General features: G+C 43.4%; 1 protein-coding gene across 5 annotated transcripts in view; it reads left to right on the forward strand.

Annotated features, from left to right (window-relative positions):
• The window catches only part of Specc1 (sperm antigen with calponin homology and coiled-coil domains 1), a 274,496-nt gene that overhangs the window by 247,025 nt on the left and 8,852 nt on the right, over positions 1-18,619 (forward strand). For all 5 annotated transcript variants that reach the window (XM_087571814.1, NM_001428980.1, XM_087571812.1 and 2 more), the window contains 2 exon segments: positions 7,975-8,091; positions 13,982-14,041. In XM_087571814.1, the coding sequence (XP_087427940.1) occupies positions 7,975-8,091; positions 13,982-14,041 (177 nt within the window).

Here is an 18,619-nt window from a genome sequence, read left to right on the forward strand (position 1 = left end):
AGGCACATGAGACATGGGTGTGGAGATGTGATCTCAGGCATCTGTGTGGATAAAATCTTCTCGTGCTTTGGAAAATGGATACAGCAAGTTTTAAACGCTTTAAACAGACAGCGCAGTGGTGGCGCACCCCTTTAATCCCACACTCCAGAGGCAGTGGCGGGTCTACAGAGTGAGTTCTAGGACAGCCTAGGCCATACAGAAAAACTCTGTCTTGAAGAAACAAAAACAAAAAGAAACTTTAAGTAGGAGCTAGAGAATTAGTTCAAAAGTTAAGAAGACTTGTTCCTCTGGCAGAGGACCTGGGTTAAATTCCCAACATTCAATAGCAGCTTGTAACCATTTGTAACTCCTGTCTTAGAGGATTCAAAACCCTCTTCTAGCCTTCAAGGGTACCAGACGTGCATTCAGTACACATAAATGCATGCAGGTAAGACGCTTATATACATAAAATACTAGGATAAAGACTTAATGTTTTGGTTTGGTTTGGTTCTTGTTTATAGAGGACAGGGTCTCTTTCTGTGTATGTAGCCCTGGATGTCCTAGAATTCACTCTGTAATAGGCTGGCCTTGAACAGGTTGATTATACCAACAACCCATGATCTAACAAAGGACAAGGACCAGGAGAGCCATGCCATGTTTGTCCCAGGAAGACATCCGTTGTCGTTTGCTCTTAGATTAAGTTTTTAACAACACTAATGGTTATATATTAGGATGGGATGAGATGAAAAATAATAATTTTAAGAATGAATGTGTCAGCTACAGTAGTACTTACCTTTAATCTCACCATTTGGGAAGCAGAGACAGCTGGATCTCCATGAGTTGGGACCAGCCTGGTCTACATGGAGAGTTCAAGGACAGCCAGAGCTACATAGTGAGGCCCTGTCTTGAAAAGAATCAAGAATGTGATAATGAAAAGACTCAAAAGAGCACAGTGTGAGGATGTAACCATTGAGAACCAAGACCATCCAAAGAGAATAGAACATCAAACATGAAACAAGGTTGCTCCTGCTGATACATTTACATAAGTGTACCTAAGCAGACTTACATAAATACATCTGTCTTTGTATTGTACCTGGGTGGCTGCAGTTGGCTTATCTGTTATGCCTAACACATATATAGACATTAATGGGAAGGTCTATGTAAACTCTGAATTATTGCTTCTTGTGTTTTAAAGTTTAGTTTACCTTTTTGTTTTTTCTTATGCCAATCACTTTTCCCTGTACTCTCATGCTGGGTGTTTAACAAGACCATGTAGGTAGCCAAAAATTACTATTATTTAACTGTTAAGGACAGTTGAGACTCTGGCCCTCGGGGTCACTTGAGAGATAGGAGGATCCTCTGCTCCTTTCGCCTTTTGTTTAAGCAGTTTGCCATCTGCTGGGTTGGGTCAGTGTCTTGCTGACCATGGGCCTTCCTTTGGAAGCACAGGGATCATACGTCCCTATTGATGTTCCTCTTGGCAGAATGTGCACTGGTGAAAGTGTGCTGTCTGGATCTCCATGGCCTCTCTGATCAAGAGGACAAGTGACTCCCAGAGATGCAAGACCCATTGAGACATGTGCCTGGGACCACAGTGACCTTATAGGGCAAGGGCCAAAATATCGGTCTCTGTCCACATTAACATGGCTGTCCAAGTATGGTGGATAAATACCCAAAAGGCCCATTATACAGTTCTGAGGAATAAATCATTCTTTAAAATGTAGCTGTTGTGTAGCCCTTAGATAAAGGCTGACAGGGTCACATGTTAATAGGCCTGATGTAAGACTGTTAATCAGACCCCAACACATTTAGTAGAAACTATGAGCAATTATTTTATAAAACATAAAATCCTTTTAAAAATACATTACCGAAAGAAAGCTGAACATACAGGGCTAAGCCACTATCCCCATTCTCAGCCTCCAGGAGCAGTAGAGCCTATAGGATCATCTCCAGATGCAGGAGTTGTCTGTGCATCAAAGCCTTATTTTATTCCCTGAACCAGAGCCATCATGTAATGAGCCAATCAGTTTTTCCACACTACATCAGAGCTGTGTCAACCAGATCATCTAATTTACGCTTATCTAACTTGCTTGCATTATGTGCTAAAAGGAATGGGAGCTAAGTTGGTTGTTTTAACTAATATAACCATTTACTTATAATCCAGTTTGATACTATTTAAACATAAAAACTTATAAGCACATACGTATATACACAGTCATATATAAAGAGTCTTTAAAAATATTAAGGATTGTTTATTGGCAGTTTTAGGTTAAAATATCGGTTAGAAAGGCATAAGCAATTCTTAATCCAAAATCTGGACCTCTTTTCCTTTGAGACAGGGTCTCATTGTGTGGCCCTGACTGACTTGAGACTCTGTTTAGACCCAAGCTGTCCTCAAGTTCACAGAGATCCACTTGCTTCTGCCTCCTGAGTGCTGGCATTAAAGTCACGTGACCATATCTGAAATCTGTTCTTTTAAAAACATAATTTTTATATAAATTAGAAAAGTAATAACTGGGTTGGGGATTTAGCTCAGTGGTAGAGCGCTTGCCTAGCAAGTGCAAGGCCCTGTGTTCCTCAGCTCTGGAAAAAAAAAAAGAAAGAAAGAAAGAAAGAAAGAAAGAAAGAAAGAAAGAAAGAAAGAAAAAGGGAAAAAAAAAAGAAAAGCAATAACTTTACAGACATAGCACTTAGCTGGATTATTGATAAGGCTTAAAGCTGGCCAGGTAGACACCTTTGGCTTGCTTTAAAAATATATATATATATATATATATATTTTAAATTGCACACTACAAAAGAATCTTGACAATCTCTTTTTTTGAAGGTGAAGAACACATTGTAGAAAGGCAGTGGGTTGGTCTTGTTACTGTTTGTTTAGAATAAACAATCTTTTTGTTAGATTTATTTACTTTTATGTGAGTGTTTTGCCATTATGTATGTGTACCACATGCATGCCTGGTATACTTGGAGGCCAGAAGGGAGCACCAGGCCTCCTGGAACTCCAGTAACAAATCAACTGACAGCTGCTAGACGGGTCCTGAGACCCAAACCTGGTCCTCTGCAAAAGCAGCCATCTCTAGCCCCAAAGCCATGAATTGTAGTCCCAATGTTGTAACTGTAAGTTAAAGCTCATCCTAGCAATGTAAGGCGTTATTATCATCTTTATATTTAATGACACAGCCATTGTATTATATATAAATTCATCCAATTGTGAAAGCTACTGTTTGTTGGTATTTTATCTCCTATCATCCCCATCATGAAAGAAAATTTAACAAATATTTGACAAACATAATTAGCACTTTTATATTACTATGGCTTTAGTAAAAACTTCATATTTAACATGTAAATCTTAAGAATGTTTCTGAAAAAGAAATCATTACAATTGGTCTAGTACTGCAATGACTATTACACAAATGAATAAATTAGTAATATTTTAAAGAGGTTTGGAGAAAGGAAACTATTATTAAAAATTTGTTTCCAATATCAGATTTTATAACCTATGAAACTTTTATCTTATGACTCTAATAAAAGTTGTTTTCTATAAACAAAGAGCATTTTAAGACTTTATAGAACATTTAATAGAATCAAATACTATTTTAATTAGTTTAAGAAGGAAAAGGAATGCCTTACTTTGTAAGTATATACTTGGCAAGGCCTTTGTATTTCCCCCAAACATTCCTGTTTGCATGCTCTTTTAAGGTAGGTATATCACGTGATGCACACCTCCCTCACAGTCCTCAGGAGGCAGAGGCAGGCAGATCTCTGAGTTTGAGGCCTGTCAGTAGGCCTGCCTTTTGGTCACTTCTCAGTCTGCCTTGAGTGCCTCCAGTCCTGTAAGGAGATTGTGTTTAGGGTGAGTTCTTCAGGTCTCTTTGGGTCCATGGTGCCTGAGGTTCCTGTGCTATTGAATGTTCTTAGGCTATCAGCTGTTCGTGCTTGGAAATTTTAGAAATAATTTTTTAAGGGAAAAACAGAGCAATAGGAAAAAGTTGTATTCTTTTAGGAAGTCAAGCACTTCTGAAAAAAGAACAGAATGGAGGTTTGGAAGTCCCCGTAAGACAAGATAGAATCCGTATAGGAGTCACCTAGTGCTGTTTCAGGGGTTCCCAGAGAAGGACCATCACTGTTTCTCTCTGAGAGTCTGGGATTGATCATAGACCTCTAGTTCAGAGTGTCCACGCATTCTACTTAGAGGAGTGCTGAGCAAGGTAAGAGATGCAAGAGTGGACGCTAACAAGAAGCACTGTCCTCGTGTGCCCTGTGGGGCTTCTTCTCCTTTTGTTATTTTCTGTAGTGTCTCTGGTCCTGGTAGAGAACCACTGTTGCACAGGACTATCCACTGAGCCATACTGCCACCATCTCCATGAGTTCAGCTGTGCCTCACTGCTGGGCTTGGGGACTGCCAAGTTTCCCTGTGTAGAAGGAGGGGTGGGGAGAATTAGGGGACTCTTATCGAAGTCTCTGGCCACTCTTCCCAACCAGGTATATGCAATTCTACCTCAATTGCATGTGCATCAGGAAGGACAAGAGTGTATATAGGACTGGAAAGGACTTAGGGAGGGAGCTTTCGGTAGCATAGAAGAGTTTCCATGCCCACTGAGTACAGACCTCCCAGTGTGGCTGCTTTAAAGCCCCTCACGCTCCTGCTCACAACCCCTCACGCAAGCCTAATAACAACTCGTTGGTTCCTCATACTAAACATTGGGATGTTGGTTACTTTATTAGTTTGTCAGTGAGATCTTTGGCAGAGGGGTAGACATTGTTTATATCTCCTCCAGGGAAGGAATTTTACCAGCAGCCATACTGACCCTTATATAAGGAACTTAGATCACTTCCCGTGATTTTTACAAAGTAGGTCCAGCTGTAGGATGATATTTAAGATTTTATCTTTTGGCTAATTTTCCCCTCTCTCTGTGTTGAGGCCAGATAGTATTATAGTACAATATTAACCTCCGGGATTTTTTTTCTTGATTTTCAGAAGTAGACATCCCAACTCCTGAGGCAACATAGTAGCTTCAAGTCCAAGGAAATAGAAGGCAGATTTCCCATCATGATAAAAAGGCAGGTTTCCCACAAGGAGACAGAGACAAGTGCTAGATGAGGCTCTTGAGCAGAGGGAAAGGGGCAACACCTTCTGCCTACTCGGGGTCCTCAAAGAAACCAGGCAGAATGCCCTACATTCTGTCTTCAGACTCTATCCCTAAGCATGGGGAGGCCCACGTGGATACAGACCATAGGATTAGAAACATTAATTTCGTAGATGGAGAGACAGCTCAGTAGTTCAGAGCACTTGTTGCTCTTATAAAGGACTTGGGTTGGATTCCCAGCACCCTATGGTGCCTACTCTAGTTCCAGGGACCATAGGCCCTCTCTGGCCTCCACAGGCACCAGGCAAGCACATGTACATATGTCACATGCAGCTAAAACACCAGTACATATAAAATAAATCAGATTTTAAAAAGAAACAAAAACACTAGTAGTTTCTGTTCCAAATGTTCTTAGACTTACTTTCCTCCAGCACATGTATTTTGTTTAGGGGGTAGGGGTTAACAATATTTTTATTAAGTCTTTGAGTTTCATACAATTTTATACGACTCATTTTGAACATTTACCACCCTCTCACACTTATCCCATAGCCACCCTTTCCGCCCTCCAACCCAACTTTGAGATTGATTTTTCTAGTTAGGTTTCTATTTCTATGATAAAGACCATGACCAAAAGCAACTCAGGGAGGGAAGGATTTATTTGGCTTATACTTTCCACATCACAGCCTGTCACCAAAGGAAGTCAGAGCAGGAACTGAAGCAGAAGCCACAGTGGAACACTGCTTAATGGCTCACTCCCCCTGGCTTGCTTAGGCTGCTTCTTATATAGTCCAGGACCACCTGCTGGGGGCCTCTGCCTGTATTGACCACTACCTATCCGCCCCACACATCAATCACTAATCAAAATAAGTAAATAAATACAAATGCTCCAGACATATCTACAGGCAGGCTCATGAAGGCTCTCAATGGTGCTTTCTCCTTCCAGATAACTCTAAGTATGTGTCAAATTGATTTAAAAAAAACAAAAACAAAAAACAAAAAACAACCAACCCGCAGATCTCCTTGTCCCTGTCCTTCCCCCCTCCCCCTCTTTCCCTGTCCCTCTCTTCTTTCTACCTCTTCTTCCCCTTCCTTCTCTCCTTCCCCTCCTCATTCCTTTCCCCTCCCCTTTTCTCCTTTCCGCCCCTTTTCTCCTTTCCTCCCCTTCCCCTCCCCCTCCCCCTCCTCCTCCTATGGAGTCCAGTTTGTGTTGCCAAGCTACTCCTCAGAGATGGGGCCTGCCAGGGTTCAGTCAGCATACCACTGATTATATCACTAAAGAAAACTGATTCCCTCTCCCAGCAGCTGTCAGTCCTGGTAGCTCTTTAGCTAGTAGTTGGATTTCATGACTACATTTCACCACCTCCACCATCTTTTTGGCTGGAGCTTGAGAAGGTCTTATACCTGCTCTCACAATTGCTGAATTCATATGTGTGACTGCCCTGTTGTCAGGGAAACACTATGTTCTTAGTGTTATCAACCACTGTTGACTCTTACAATCTCTCCACCCCTTCTTCCATGAAGATCCTTGAGTTTGAAGGTAGGGTATGATATGTATGGCACTAAGCAGTCCACAGTTTCTTACTCTCTGCACAGTGACCAGTTGAGGTCTCTGTTAATTGCCATCTTCTGCACTGGGGAGCTTCTCTGATGAGAATTGAGAGATGCTCTGATCTGTGTACTATGCCTTAGGGGTTGTTTTAATACTGTGTCCATTTAGCAGGATAATAGTATTGGGTTCCCTAAGGCCTGGGACCTATCCAGCCTCAAGTTCTTGGTCCCTAAAACGGGGCAAGGCATGACTTCCATATTATGGAAAGAGCTGTAGAGCTAATCAGAAGGTGGTTGGTCACTTCCATGACATCACTGCTGCTATTGAAGCAGCAGGTGTATCTTGTAAGGCCAGTCATTTATTGTAGCTTGTGGGGTTCACAACTGGGTGAGAATGGTGTTTGTTTTTCTCTTCTGAAAGCATACCTCTCCGCTTCCAGTTGAGTGGCAGCTTGATTTCTCCAAGTTCTGTGACTCAGACTCAAGTATGTGGTCTCTTCAGCAGTAGGGCTTACTGTCAAGTTGTGGAGAGTAACCAGGGGCATTGGCAATAGCCCATATATAATGAATGCTTTGGGGTCTGTGTGACCCTATTGCTGCCAAAATTTAAACTATGCCATAGGTGCCTCTTTCTCTCTCTCTGGGGATAAGTCTTCAGGGAAATAAGATCTCTATCCTAAGAAGCTCTTAAAAAAAATAACAAAACTAAAAGAAAAAATAGCAACAATAAAACAAAACAATGTCTGAACTATGAAGCTACAGATTTGGACAAGAGATGACTTAGTGTATGGATGACTTTGGCCCTTTTATTTTAAATGGTCGCACAGATTAGAAATGCAGATGGGTTGAGGTTTTTTCCTTTGAATCTGATGCTTAGGAGAAATACCTTATTACAGTGGAATCATTTCCATACCTGTAGAGGCAAGTCTATCCACAGTAAATGAACAGCAAAGAATTGAGAGCAGTTAGGACATAATAGAGCAGAAGGAAAAGAATGGGGTGGTGGTGGTGGTGGTGGTGATGGTGGTGATTGTTCTTCCTTGGACAATAAGTCTGGGAAATGCTGGATATACAAAACTTATCGGGGGAGTAATTTGAGATAAGATTCATATCGGGCCTTAAAGGCTCCCCAAGGAATAAGCAAGAATTCCTCATGGTCTCATCTTGCCCTACACAAATACCTGTGAATGGATGTGGGCCACAACAGGTCATTCCTGTTACCAAAGCCAAACACACCCCAAGGAATGCAATTCATTATGTTGTGTCACCCAAACCCAAAGGTAGACGCCTACAGCATATTGTTTGACTCCTGTCCTTGATGGTACAGTGTGGGTTAACACTCGGTTTACTCTCTCCACAGAACATTGATATCACCAATTTCAGCAGCAGCTGGAGTGATGGCCTGGCCCTCTGTGCTCTGCTGCACACCTACCTGCCTGCCCACATCCCGTACCAGGAGTTGAACAGTCAGGAGAAAGTAAGTCATTGCCTGTGCCACCCCACTTCTCTAAGAGAGCCAACAGAACTTCTGTGGCAGTTCATTACCGGGTGGGTAGGGGGGGCTTAATAGAACTGGGGTGGACATCAGGAAGGATGCAAGGGCAGGATGTGACTGCAGTGCGGATCCTGTCCTCAGCAAGTACATCTCAGCTGCCCTTCTCAATGCATGCCCTTTATTATCAAGAAAAACAGTGAATTCCAGTCTTCTGTAGTTGCTGAGAGGATCCTGTCACCCACTTTCTAGAGAAAACCCTGGTTCATCTGTTATCTTCACTTTACAAAGTCTTCTCCAGTGGGAGGTGGAGGAAGGACAGATATCAGAATTCCCTTCCTGTCTCTTAAAGGAACTCCATTTTTTCCTATTAAGTTGATTGAATTAGGCTCGCCCACATTCCAGAGAGTCATCAGCTTTATGACAAGCCCAGCAATGTAAATGTTAATATCACCTAACTAGGTAGACCAGGCTGGCCTCTAACTCACAGAGATATACCTATCTATGCCTCCTGCGTCTTGGGTCCCAGTCGTGTGCCGCTGTGCCTTGCCTAACCTTACTCTGTAAACACCTTCCTAGTGGGCTGATGCCTCGGTGGGTAAGGACATTGCTCCCAAGCTTGACTGACTCCCTTTAAACCAGGACCCACATGGTGGAAGGAGAGAAGCAACTCCCACAAGCTGTCCCCAATCTCCACACATAAGTGCGTGCACACTCAATAAATAAATATTTATCTATTTATCTATTTTAAATAAAGAAAGTAATGATGTTTGGTTAAATATTTGAATACCAGACATAGCCAAGTTGGCATGCACACACACATACACACACACACACACACACACACACACACACACACACACACACACACCCATCACAGAATATCTTATAGGACTGGCAATGTAGCTAATGGCATAGCAGTGATCCAGCATGTAGCAGACCCTGGGTTAAATGTCTAGCATGGAAAGTGTAGTTGTTTTCAAAGCATTTCCGTGCGGGGTGCCGTGTAACCCGTGAAACAGGCTGAGTATGGCCATGTGATGTTTAGGGGAAAGAGACACAGTGCGTCATGTTGAGTCTGAGATGTCTAAAATACTCAAGCGTTATGTTAGGCAGGCAAACAGCAGATCTGGAGTTCAGATTGTGAATCAGATAAGAGTGGATGTGAGGGGAATCAGTGAAGATTTGTGCTATGTGGTGGGACTTCCTGAGATGAAGCAGCTCTCTGTATTTGCACTGTCCAATGAGGTTGGAAGGGTAGAGTCGCATCTGTTTGGCCTCTCTGAGGGCCTCATGGTAGGAAACATCACAGCAGAAGAGAAACGCAGGGTGAGCCAAGAAGCCAGAGAGATTCAGAGGCTAAGTGTGCTCTTATAGTAATTTGCTCTCACAGGAAGTAATCAGTGTCTCACAGGAACTACATTGATCTCTTCAGAGAGTGAGATTCCCAATCACCTGCTTTATCCATATCCTAAAGGTTCTATTACTTCATGTGCTGCTGGTCAGGCTCTCAGCACATAGACCTTCTGGGGCACACTCAGGCCCTCTCCACAGCACGATAGAAGCACAGAGGGGAGAATGACCCAGCAGAGGGAACTGGAAAGGGTCCTCAGCCATCACAGAGGCCAAGGCACAGCAGGACATCTGACTGTGACCTGGCTGGCATTCCCTCCCCAACCTACTGATTCTCCACACCCCTCTGCTGAGATGATACAAAAATAATTATGTAAATAGAGCATAACAGATTTCAAAATAATCAAGGGTCCTTCCAAAAATGATGGCAAGTTAAGCTGAAGCACGCACACAGCCTAAACCCTGCGTCTTCCTGAAAGTGACTGTTTATCTGAGGTCAGCAGGCCTGGCTTCCTTGCCCTTGAACCAGTTCAGGCCTGTTGGAAGATAACGGGCCTGTAGGTGTTTGTTCTCACACTCTGTATCACAAGCTTCCTGGTGACCAAACCCCTGTCTCACCCTGAATCCCTGAAATCCCTGCACTGGGCACCTAGACAACTGCTCAGGTTGCAGATGTGGAGATGTGCGTCAGGGCAGACTGCCGTCACTGCTCTGGGACAGATGCCCTGCTCCCCACACATCTGGCTGAGTTTCTTTTTCTGATCTTTGCTGATGTCATTCAAGAGAGCCAGTGGTGAAGGACCACTTAAGGTGACAACGAGTCACTGATGTCATTCGAGAGCCAGTGGTGAAGGACCACTTAAGGTGACGAGTCAGCAGCATCACATACCAGGACTGTCACATTCAGATGTGTTCGGCTGCACAACGCCTTGTCAACTCCAGTTGAGTTTGAGCGTGCCAGCCTCATGAGTGAGGACTCGGTCAGTCACCCCTGGCCCACTACTCCCTGAAGAAGTATCTGGCTCTGCCCTGGCTGTACCCTAAGGAGAGAAGCAATGGCTACAGCTCAGGGTATGGTGGACAGGGGTGGAGTACACTGAGGGAGGCCAGATCCATCATTGTAGAGGAGGGTTGTTAAAATCACTTGTCACGTGTCAACAGAAACCCATCAGTACAACATCAACTGAACGTGCGTGGAACTTTTGATGAGGGTAATTTCCCTGAGGCAACAGTACTACTGAGCAGAAAGGACATGTTTGGTATTGGGCTTCAAAGGGAGTATGACTACCACAGACCCTCCTGGATGAGTGACATGGTCCAGACTCTGCCCTATGATCTTGTGTACTCAGCATGAGGGGTTGTCGGCTGCTGGTTGTACTTTGTGGGATACACTACCATTACAAAGGGCACTAACTATAGAAATATACTGTTAATTAAAATTGTCATTCAGATTGAAATATAAAAATAGTATGATAAAGGATCTAGGCTCAGTGGTTGAGCCCAGTGAGTCTCATGAGTAAGAGCCTGGACTTCAGCCCTGGCACCATAGAAAATTCATTCATTCAGAATTCAAATAAGAACTAGCACAGTGGTGCATGGCCATAAGTCCAGCACTTGAGAGGTGGGGACATGGAGATCAGGAGTCCAGGATTATTGTTAGCCACACAGTAAGGTCAAGGCCAGGCTGGGCTACAGGAGACTGTTCCTTAAATAAACAAGGATATCGTGTATGGTATTAAATGCAGTGGCAGGGTGTACATTACAGTGGGTGGAAGGTGTGGGTGAAGTATTTTGTTTTCATTAGAAATAGAGTCTTCAGATGTCAGCTTGTGCAAGCTCTTCTACAAGGCCCAGAGTCAGGTTGTATAGAGTGATTATGTCGGTATCTGAAATTATATGACTGTGCGTCAGATCCTTTCTCCCACTTACTTAAAGAAAGAAAGACACTGCACCAGTAATGTCCTCCCAGCCAAGCTGAGGACCAAGTTCTGCATCAGATAAGGTCCTAGACTCACCCCACCCCACATAGGGCAGGCCCTGAGAAATGGCCTGTCACTCTGTCCCCACTTGAATGGCAGAGCTTCCACTGAAGCAAAACACATGGCCTGAGGACATTGGCTCTCCTCCCCAGCTCCTCACTGGGCACCCACTCTTCTGTCCTCTGGTCTCAGCACAGCGTGTGCAGTGGGAGGAGACTGGGATAATGACCCGGCCACTGGTGTCCTGTTACCATCAAAATAAGCAAGCGTCATCTTTATGACCACCACCAACAATAAATCTCCCTGTCTTGCTCCTCGAGATGGTGCTTCAGAGCCTTTTGAGGCGGTTTTCCAAGACGGTCTATTTACTCTTGTTCAATTTCTACATAGAAAGCATACATTTATCTGAATCATATTAGAAAGTCTTAGCAGAATTCTAATTGAAATGTTTGGTTTATAAATGCCTTCTCTTTAGACCTTATTAGTAACCCAATAATACAAATTAAAACAATAAAATGCCATGTTTAGCCTGACACATTTGGCAGGTAAGGACTCAGGGAGAAAAGGACATGTTTATTGGAGCTGCCTTTTTAGGAAGTAGTTTGGCAATTCAGCCTCATGAGCCATAAGAATTGTTTGTAGCTCAGCTTCCTAAGCAATGTACCCTAAAAACTGGCCTGACCAAATAGAGTAAGCACAAAGGCTCCATTAGCACAAAGGTAGGGATTGCTCCTCTAGTGTGAGCTGAAGGACCCCCACTGGGTCTGCTCAGCAACGCAGAGCAGTGTCTCTGAAACAGGGTGAGTTTTCCAGTTATTGCCCTCACTCTCCCCAAGTGTCAGGGAAGACAGCTGGACTGGGCAGTATCACCACTGATCAGCAGCTTACCACAGGCTAAAACCAAGCACGCAGAGAGTCTGCTTTTCCTCTGATGGAGTTTATACAGGAGCAAGACGACTTCAATGTCGAGGCACCTTTTGGCCTAGGGCCTAATGTTTAAACAGGACACAATGAAGACCGTGGGAAATGGAAAAATAGAAAATCAGTTGTAAATGACCTTAAACTCCCAGTGATCTTCTTCCCTTAGCTGCCTAAAAAGCTGTGGTTGTAAATGCACACCTAGCTTAAATATAACCTTAATTGTGACGGTGGTAAAGGACTTGCCTAGTCTACACAAGGCCTGGGTTCAATCCCTAGTACTAGGCAAGGAAATGAAAAGCCCTAAATGTATCAAATTGCAAAATTATGCATAGGACAAAGTGTGAACATGCTTCTCAATTGGACTTAAAATATCTAGTTAAATTTCTAAAACTTAATGGCTTTCATATGAATTATTGAGGTGGGACAGCAGGACAAGTAATTGAGATTATGTGTACAGAGAGAGGTCAGACCAGAGCGAGGAAGAGTCTGAGAACAAAGCTCCAAACTAAGGCTCCGTGACTTCAGGGAGCAGTGCTGTTCGAGTTCTAAGGAGAAATGAATTTCAGCCTAGAGTTCTCTGTCCAACCACTAGTAACCAAGCATGATGGTGAAAAGGATTTTTCTGTGTGAATGCATCTGGAACATGTTTCTCCTCTATAGCCTTGCTCAGTGTGTACTCCAGTTAGACGGATCTAAAGCAAACTGATGAGAGATCTGGGAGGTTCTTGGGTACAAAGATTTCCTTGAATAATAACAGTAACTGAGAGCTTCAGAGTTTAAAAAATAGGAAGTGGGTAGTAATCCAAGGACACTTAATCCAAACCTGAGCAGACCCTTCATGTGAGGACAGGAGCAACAGGCTGCAAGGAGGGTTTTAGGAGCTTCATGTAAACACCCAAACAAGTAAGAAACCAGTTAATGAGAGACAGTTCTCCAATAAGAGAGGTCTGGAGCCAGCAGACACTATAGGGAAAAAAAGAAACCGTAGAAGGATTGGGACCAAATCTCAACAAGTTGCCCTCTGACCACCAATAAGTTGGACACAGCAGGAGTGCGCACGCGCGCACACACACACACACACACACACACACACACACACACACACACGTAAAATTTTCAAAATAAATAGTGTAAGATTGCAGTCAGCAAGAGATCAATCACTACAGGAGATAAAGACTAGAAAGAGTTTCTCTCGAGGACTAGGATTGGGGGAGGGAACAGTTTTTCATTTGGTTGCATTTAACTATCTTCAGGTGTGACTTTGATAATTTTATTAAGACAAGGTCTCACTATGTAGCCTGGCCTCTAACTCATAATCCTCCTGCTTCAGTCAGAAGTTCATCAGTGCCACAACCTGTTTGATTATCATTTGTGACAAAGCCCTGTGAAAAAAACAGGATACAACAGAATGTGGTGAATGTCATAAATCTTAAAAAGTCACAAAGCAACAAAAAGTTTGTCTTTATTCATGTGTCAGTCAGTGTCATTTTCCCAGTGGCAGTAGTAACCTGTGAGCCTTTCCTTCCTGAGGCAGAGTGGGTCTGCATGGTACTTGATTTGTACAGTGAATACTCTGTAGCATGTCACCTGCTGTCACCTTCTCTTTGTCTTCCTTAAAACAGAAAAGGAATCTCTTGTTGGCATTCGAAGCAGCAGAAAGTGTGGGCATCAAACCCAGCCTGGTAAGTATCCTATTGTGTATCCTTTCGCTATCTTTTCTACTTCGTGAGAAAGAACTTCCTGCTGCCCACTAAACAGATAAATGATACTCAGATCCATTTGCATATCTGTTACCCATGATTCCTAGTATAAAGTTATCCAGTCAGTCTGAATGCGAGTTAGGCTCAGTTTTTGTTTGTATCTTTGTTTATCATTACTACTACTACTACTACTACTACTACTACTACTACTACTACTACTATTACTACTACTGCTGCTGCTGCTGCTGCTGCTGCTGCTGCTGCTGCTGCTGCTGCTGCTACTCTGTGTGCCTGGTGACCTTGTAGGCCAAAAAAGGATATCACCTAAAACTGTCTGTGAGGTACCATGAGGGTGCTGGGAATCAAACCTGGACCCTCTGGAATAACAGCCATTGCTCTTAACTGCTGAGCCATCTCTCCAGCTGTATACTCAAGAGTTTTTAAAATTAAGATTTCATTATGAATAAACTTCAGTTCTGGCAAAACAGTGAGTCACAGTTAGCATTAAAATCCTCTTGTTTAAATCACCAAGAAATCTCAGTGAAATATTGTTGGTTTTAATGTCAGCCAGGCATGGTGATGCACACCTTTAGTCCCAGCACTTGGGAAGCAGAGGCAGGCAGATCTTTGTAAGTTCATGCCAGCCTGGCCCTCATAGCAAGTTCCAGAACTGCCAAGGCTATGTAGTAAGACTCTGTCTCAAAACCAACAAAATAGGGGCTGGGGATTTAGCTCAGTGGTAGAGCGCTTGCCTAGGAAGCACAAGGCCCTGGGTTCGGTCCCCAGCTCCGAAAAAAAGAACCAGAAAAAAAAAACCAACAAAATAAAATAAGGATTAAAAAAATATATTAAGTATTGGGCCAGTGGGACAGTCAGCAAGTAAAAAACACTTGCCTCCAAGCCTGATGACCTGAGTTCAATCTCTGAAACTCACATCATGGAAGGAGAGAATCAAGTACCGAGCATTGTCTTCTGACCTTTCCTTGTGTTCCATGGCTGTACAAAGTGTCAAGTATAGCTGAGCTCTCAAGAAAGAATAACAATTACTAAAGACCAGGAATTAAAAACAAAGTGAAACCAGGACCGTGAGGTCTGAGCCAAAACAGTGTAGAGCCACACTTGCTCCTATAGTGATGCTGAACGTGCTCAACTCTGAGGGGTGAGGGTATGAAGACCAGATGAGCTTTGGAATCCAGATTGCACTGGAGCACTTAGCTAATACTATGGTGCTCCTGTTGTTTAATGGCTGCTGAAATATCTTTGAAAAATTCCAAAGCAGACAAGAAAATGATTGACTTGAGCTAGCCCACAGGTACACCAAATGAGAGGACTGTCTGCCAGGGCTGGGGGTAATAAATATAATTATTTAAACCTATCAGAGAGACAAGAGGCACCGGGGAGATGGCTCAGAGGTTAAAGAGCTGACTGGGCAAGCATGAACACCCGAGTTGAGAGTTGTACTACCATAGGAAAAACCAGGCATGTAATCCCAGCAGCAGGGAGGTCCCTCCAAGTTCAGTGAGGACATTTGTTGCTAAAAGTGGAGAGAGACATAGGAAGACACTGGATGTCAACGTTTGACCTCACCACACCTATGCACCCACACACAACACATGCACATATACTGAAGTATTTAAAGAGAACATATGTTCATATCTAATCCTAGTTTCTGGGAGCTGAGGCTTATTAGCTTGACTCTTGAGTTCAAGCCTAGGATGCACAACATAATGAGATTCCCTCCAGCTCCAAGAACACAGAAGAGAAAGAACAAAAGAGATGTACACTATACTCATCAAGGGGGGAGCCTCAGCCCTCCTGGCCTGAACAAGCTAAACCTACAGTTAAATAGACAGTCATGAAAGCAGGGAAAGCGGACAATGTGGACACCGTGCCTTCCTAGGGACAGAGAGGCCCACTGACCCCTGCACAGACACTCCTGTCTTCAGGGCCCTGGCAAGACGCTTAGGTTAGAGAGAGTCCAGAGAAGCATCCCTGGATGTCTCCCACTAATCATTACATATCACTCTCTAGTGTCAGGTTTCCCTGGCAGGGTAGTCTCACAAGTTGACAGAACTGTGTGACTATTTCACTGGAACAAGCGCCTCTTCTTGCTGGCGCCACACTTCAAGAGATTTCGGGAGAAAGTGCTTAAATAGGCCAGTATCCAAAGAGACAGGCACAAGTACTGTTTTTAGAATGTCTTCATTGGCACCAGGAAGGTTACAAAGCTACTAGAAATGAACACTTGGAATGAGAAACACATGGATGGGATACAAACTGGTCAGACCCAGCAAGAGAGAAACTGGTGGATGGGAAGTGAGCAGGAGACTACCCAAAGGACCAAATGGACAAGGAAGAATGGGAAAACAGTAGAGAATTTGTTATTAGTTAATGTGTGTCTACTTTCTAGAATCCCTTTCTAGAGCCAACAAACTCAGTGAGTTGGAGGCCAGCCTAGACCACATGAAACCCTGTCTCAAAAAAAAGTATATACATTGTGGAGTGGTCTAAGGAGACAGTACTGAGTGGTCACCAATCTAGAATCAACTTTTGGGTTTCTTATGTACAACAACAGCAAAAGTCTGATTTAAACAACTGCTAATTGGCTCTCTATTCTTGAAACTAAATCAAAACTTCTTATATAATCTTTCAACCGAACTTGGCCAAGGTTATTAATTACTATTGTCACTTCTGATTCGGTATAGTTTAAAAATGACAAATATACCTAGCCATTGTTGTGCATGCCTTTAGTCCCAGCAGTCTGGAAGCAAAGGCAGGTGAATCTCTGTGAGTTCGAGGCTAGTCTGCTCTCCAAAGCAAGTTCCAGGACTGCTAGGCCTGAAGACTTGTCTCGGAAAAACTAAAAAACAAATGAACAAACAAACAAAAACCAGCCAAGTGTAACCTAATGCATTGTGCATGTGTGTGTGTAGCCAGGCTGGCTTTGGTATCACTATGTAGAATGACCTTGAATTTCTGACCCTCCTGCCTCTACCTCCCAAGTGCTGTATTTAGAGGCATGTACCACCATGCTTGGCACAAGTTCTTTGGTGTTGTTTTAGTCCACCTACAAGCATCGGAGAAGAGCAATCGGGGAAAACAAGGCTGGAGCAACAGTCAGTACAAGTGCACAGCTCCCCGGGGGGGAGGAGTCAGGGAAACGAGAAGAGAGAGAGCTGTGGAGCAAGTGGTCCTGCGTGGGTAATGACAACTAATGGATGGTGCCTTAGAAATAACAATATTCTTCAAATATTAGATATAAGCATTTTCTCTAAACCTTCCTCAAAAAGTAGAACACTACTTAAGTAATAGAAGCCAGCTAAAGAGAGGGCTCAGCAGTTGAGGGTTCTACTGTTGTAGTGGACCAGAGTTTGTTTCCCAGCATCCATGTTGGACAGCTCACAACTGTCTATAACTTCAGTTCTGAGGAATCTGACACCCGTTTTGGCCTCTGCAGTTACTGTACTGTTGTCCAGAAACCCACACTCAAACACATTTAAGTACAAGTAATTAAAAATAATAAAAATAAGTCTTAGGTAAAACAGATAAGCAAGATCCCTTCAGAGTGAAGCTCTGTAGTGTGCGCCAAGCATTGATACAGGTTCTGCTCAGTTACCGTGACATGGACACCTTAAGTGCACATCGCGTCCTGCAGAAAGAATGGACACCTTAGGTGCACATCTTGTCCTGCAGAAAGAATGGGCAGATGTTCTTGACACCACTGTCATGACTGCAAAGCCACTGTGCTGTGTCCTCCACCACTGATGGACGGACTGTGGTGAGGGTTCACTGTGACCTTAGTCATTTAGTCTGTGACACACTGCTCACTCAGAGCATGTGCAGGACAGTCACTGCACAACTTAACTCCCTAAAGTAAGAGCTCCAAGAGCCTTACCCTTTGTCTTTCTAAACAACCGTGAGTCTGGTAAGTGATGTCAGTTGCTTTTTATAAGTTTTACCGTCTTAATTACTTTAAGTGGTGTGAAGCACCTTCACTTTGTGGTGCAATCATGGCTGCCACCCTCACCCCCACCCCTGTAGAATTCTTATCTTGCAAAATCGAAACTCTGAGACTGTTAAACATTAACTCCTCATCCCCACCCTCAGCCTGGTGGCCACTGCTCTGCTCTTAGACTCTGAGAAATCACCTATTTCAGACACCCCACGTCAGTGTATTTGCTCCACTGTCTCTCGTTTGCCTTATGTGACATAGTCTAAGGTCCACAAAGCTCATCTATTAGAAATTCCTTCCCTTTTAAGGTAAATTACACAGTTTTACCACATGCTGCTCATCCTTCATCCATTGCTGGGCACTAGGGTTCCCATCCATTGCTGGGCACTAGGGTACCGCCGTAGTTTGGCTCTCTTGAGATAATGCTTCTGTGAGCCTGGATGCAAGGTACCTTCTCTTTATTACTGAAGGCCCTGAGAACAGTGCCAGGCCATTGACTGTTAGTAGCAAGTATGTGTGAGCAAATGGATAAAATGCCACATACTTCTGGTGGATTTTTTTTTTAGATTCATTTATTTTTATTGTATGTATATAAGTATTTTGCCTGC

The sequence above is a fragment of the Rattus norvegicus genome, chromosome 10 (assembly GCF_021556685.1).
Source record: "Rattus norvegicus strain SHRSP/BbbUtx chromosome 10, alternate assembly SHRSP_T2T, whole genome shotgun sequence".
Lineage (NCBI taxonomy): Eukaryota > Metazoa > Chordata > Mammalia > Rodentia > Muridae > Rattus > Rattus norvegicus.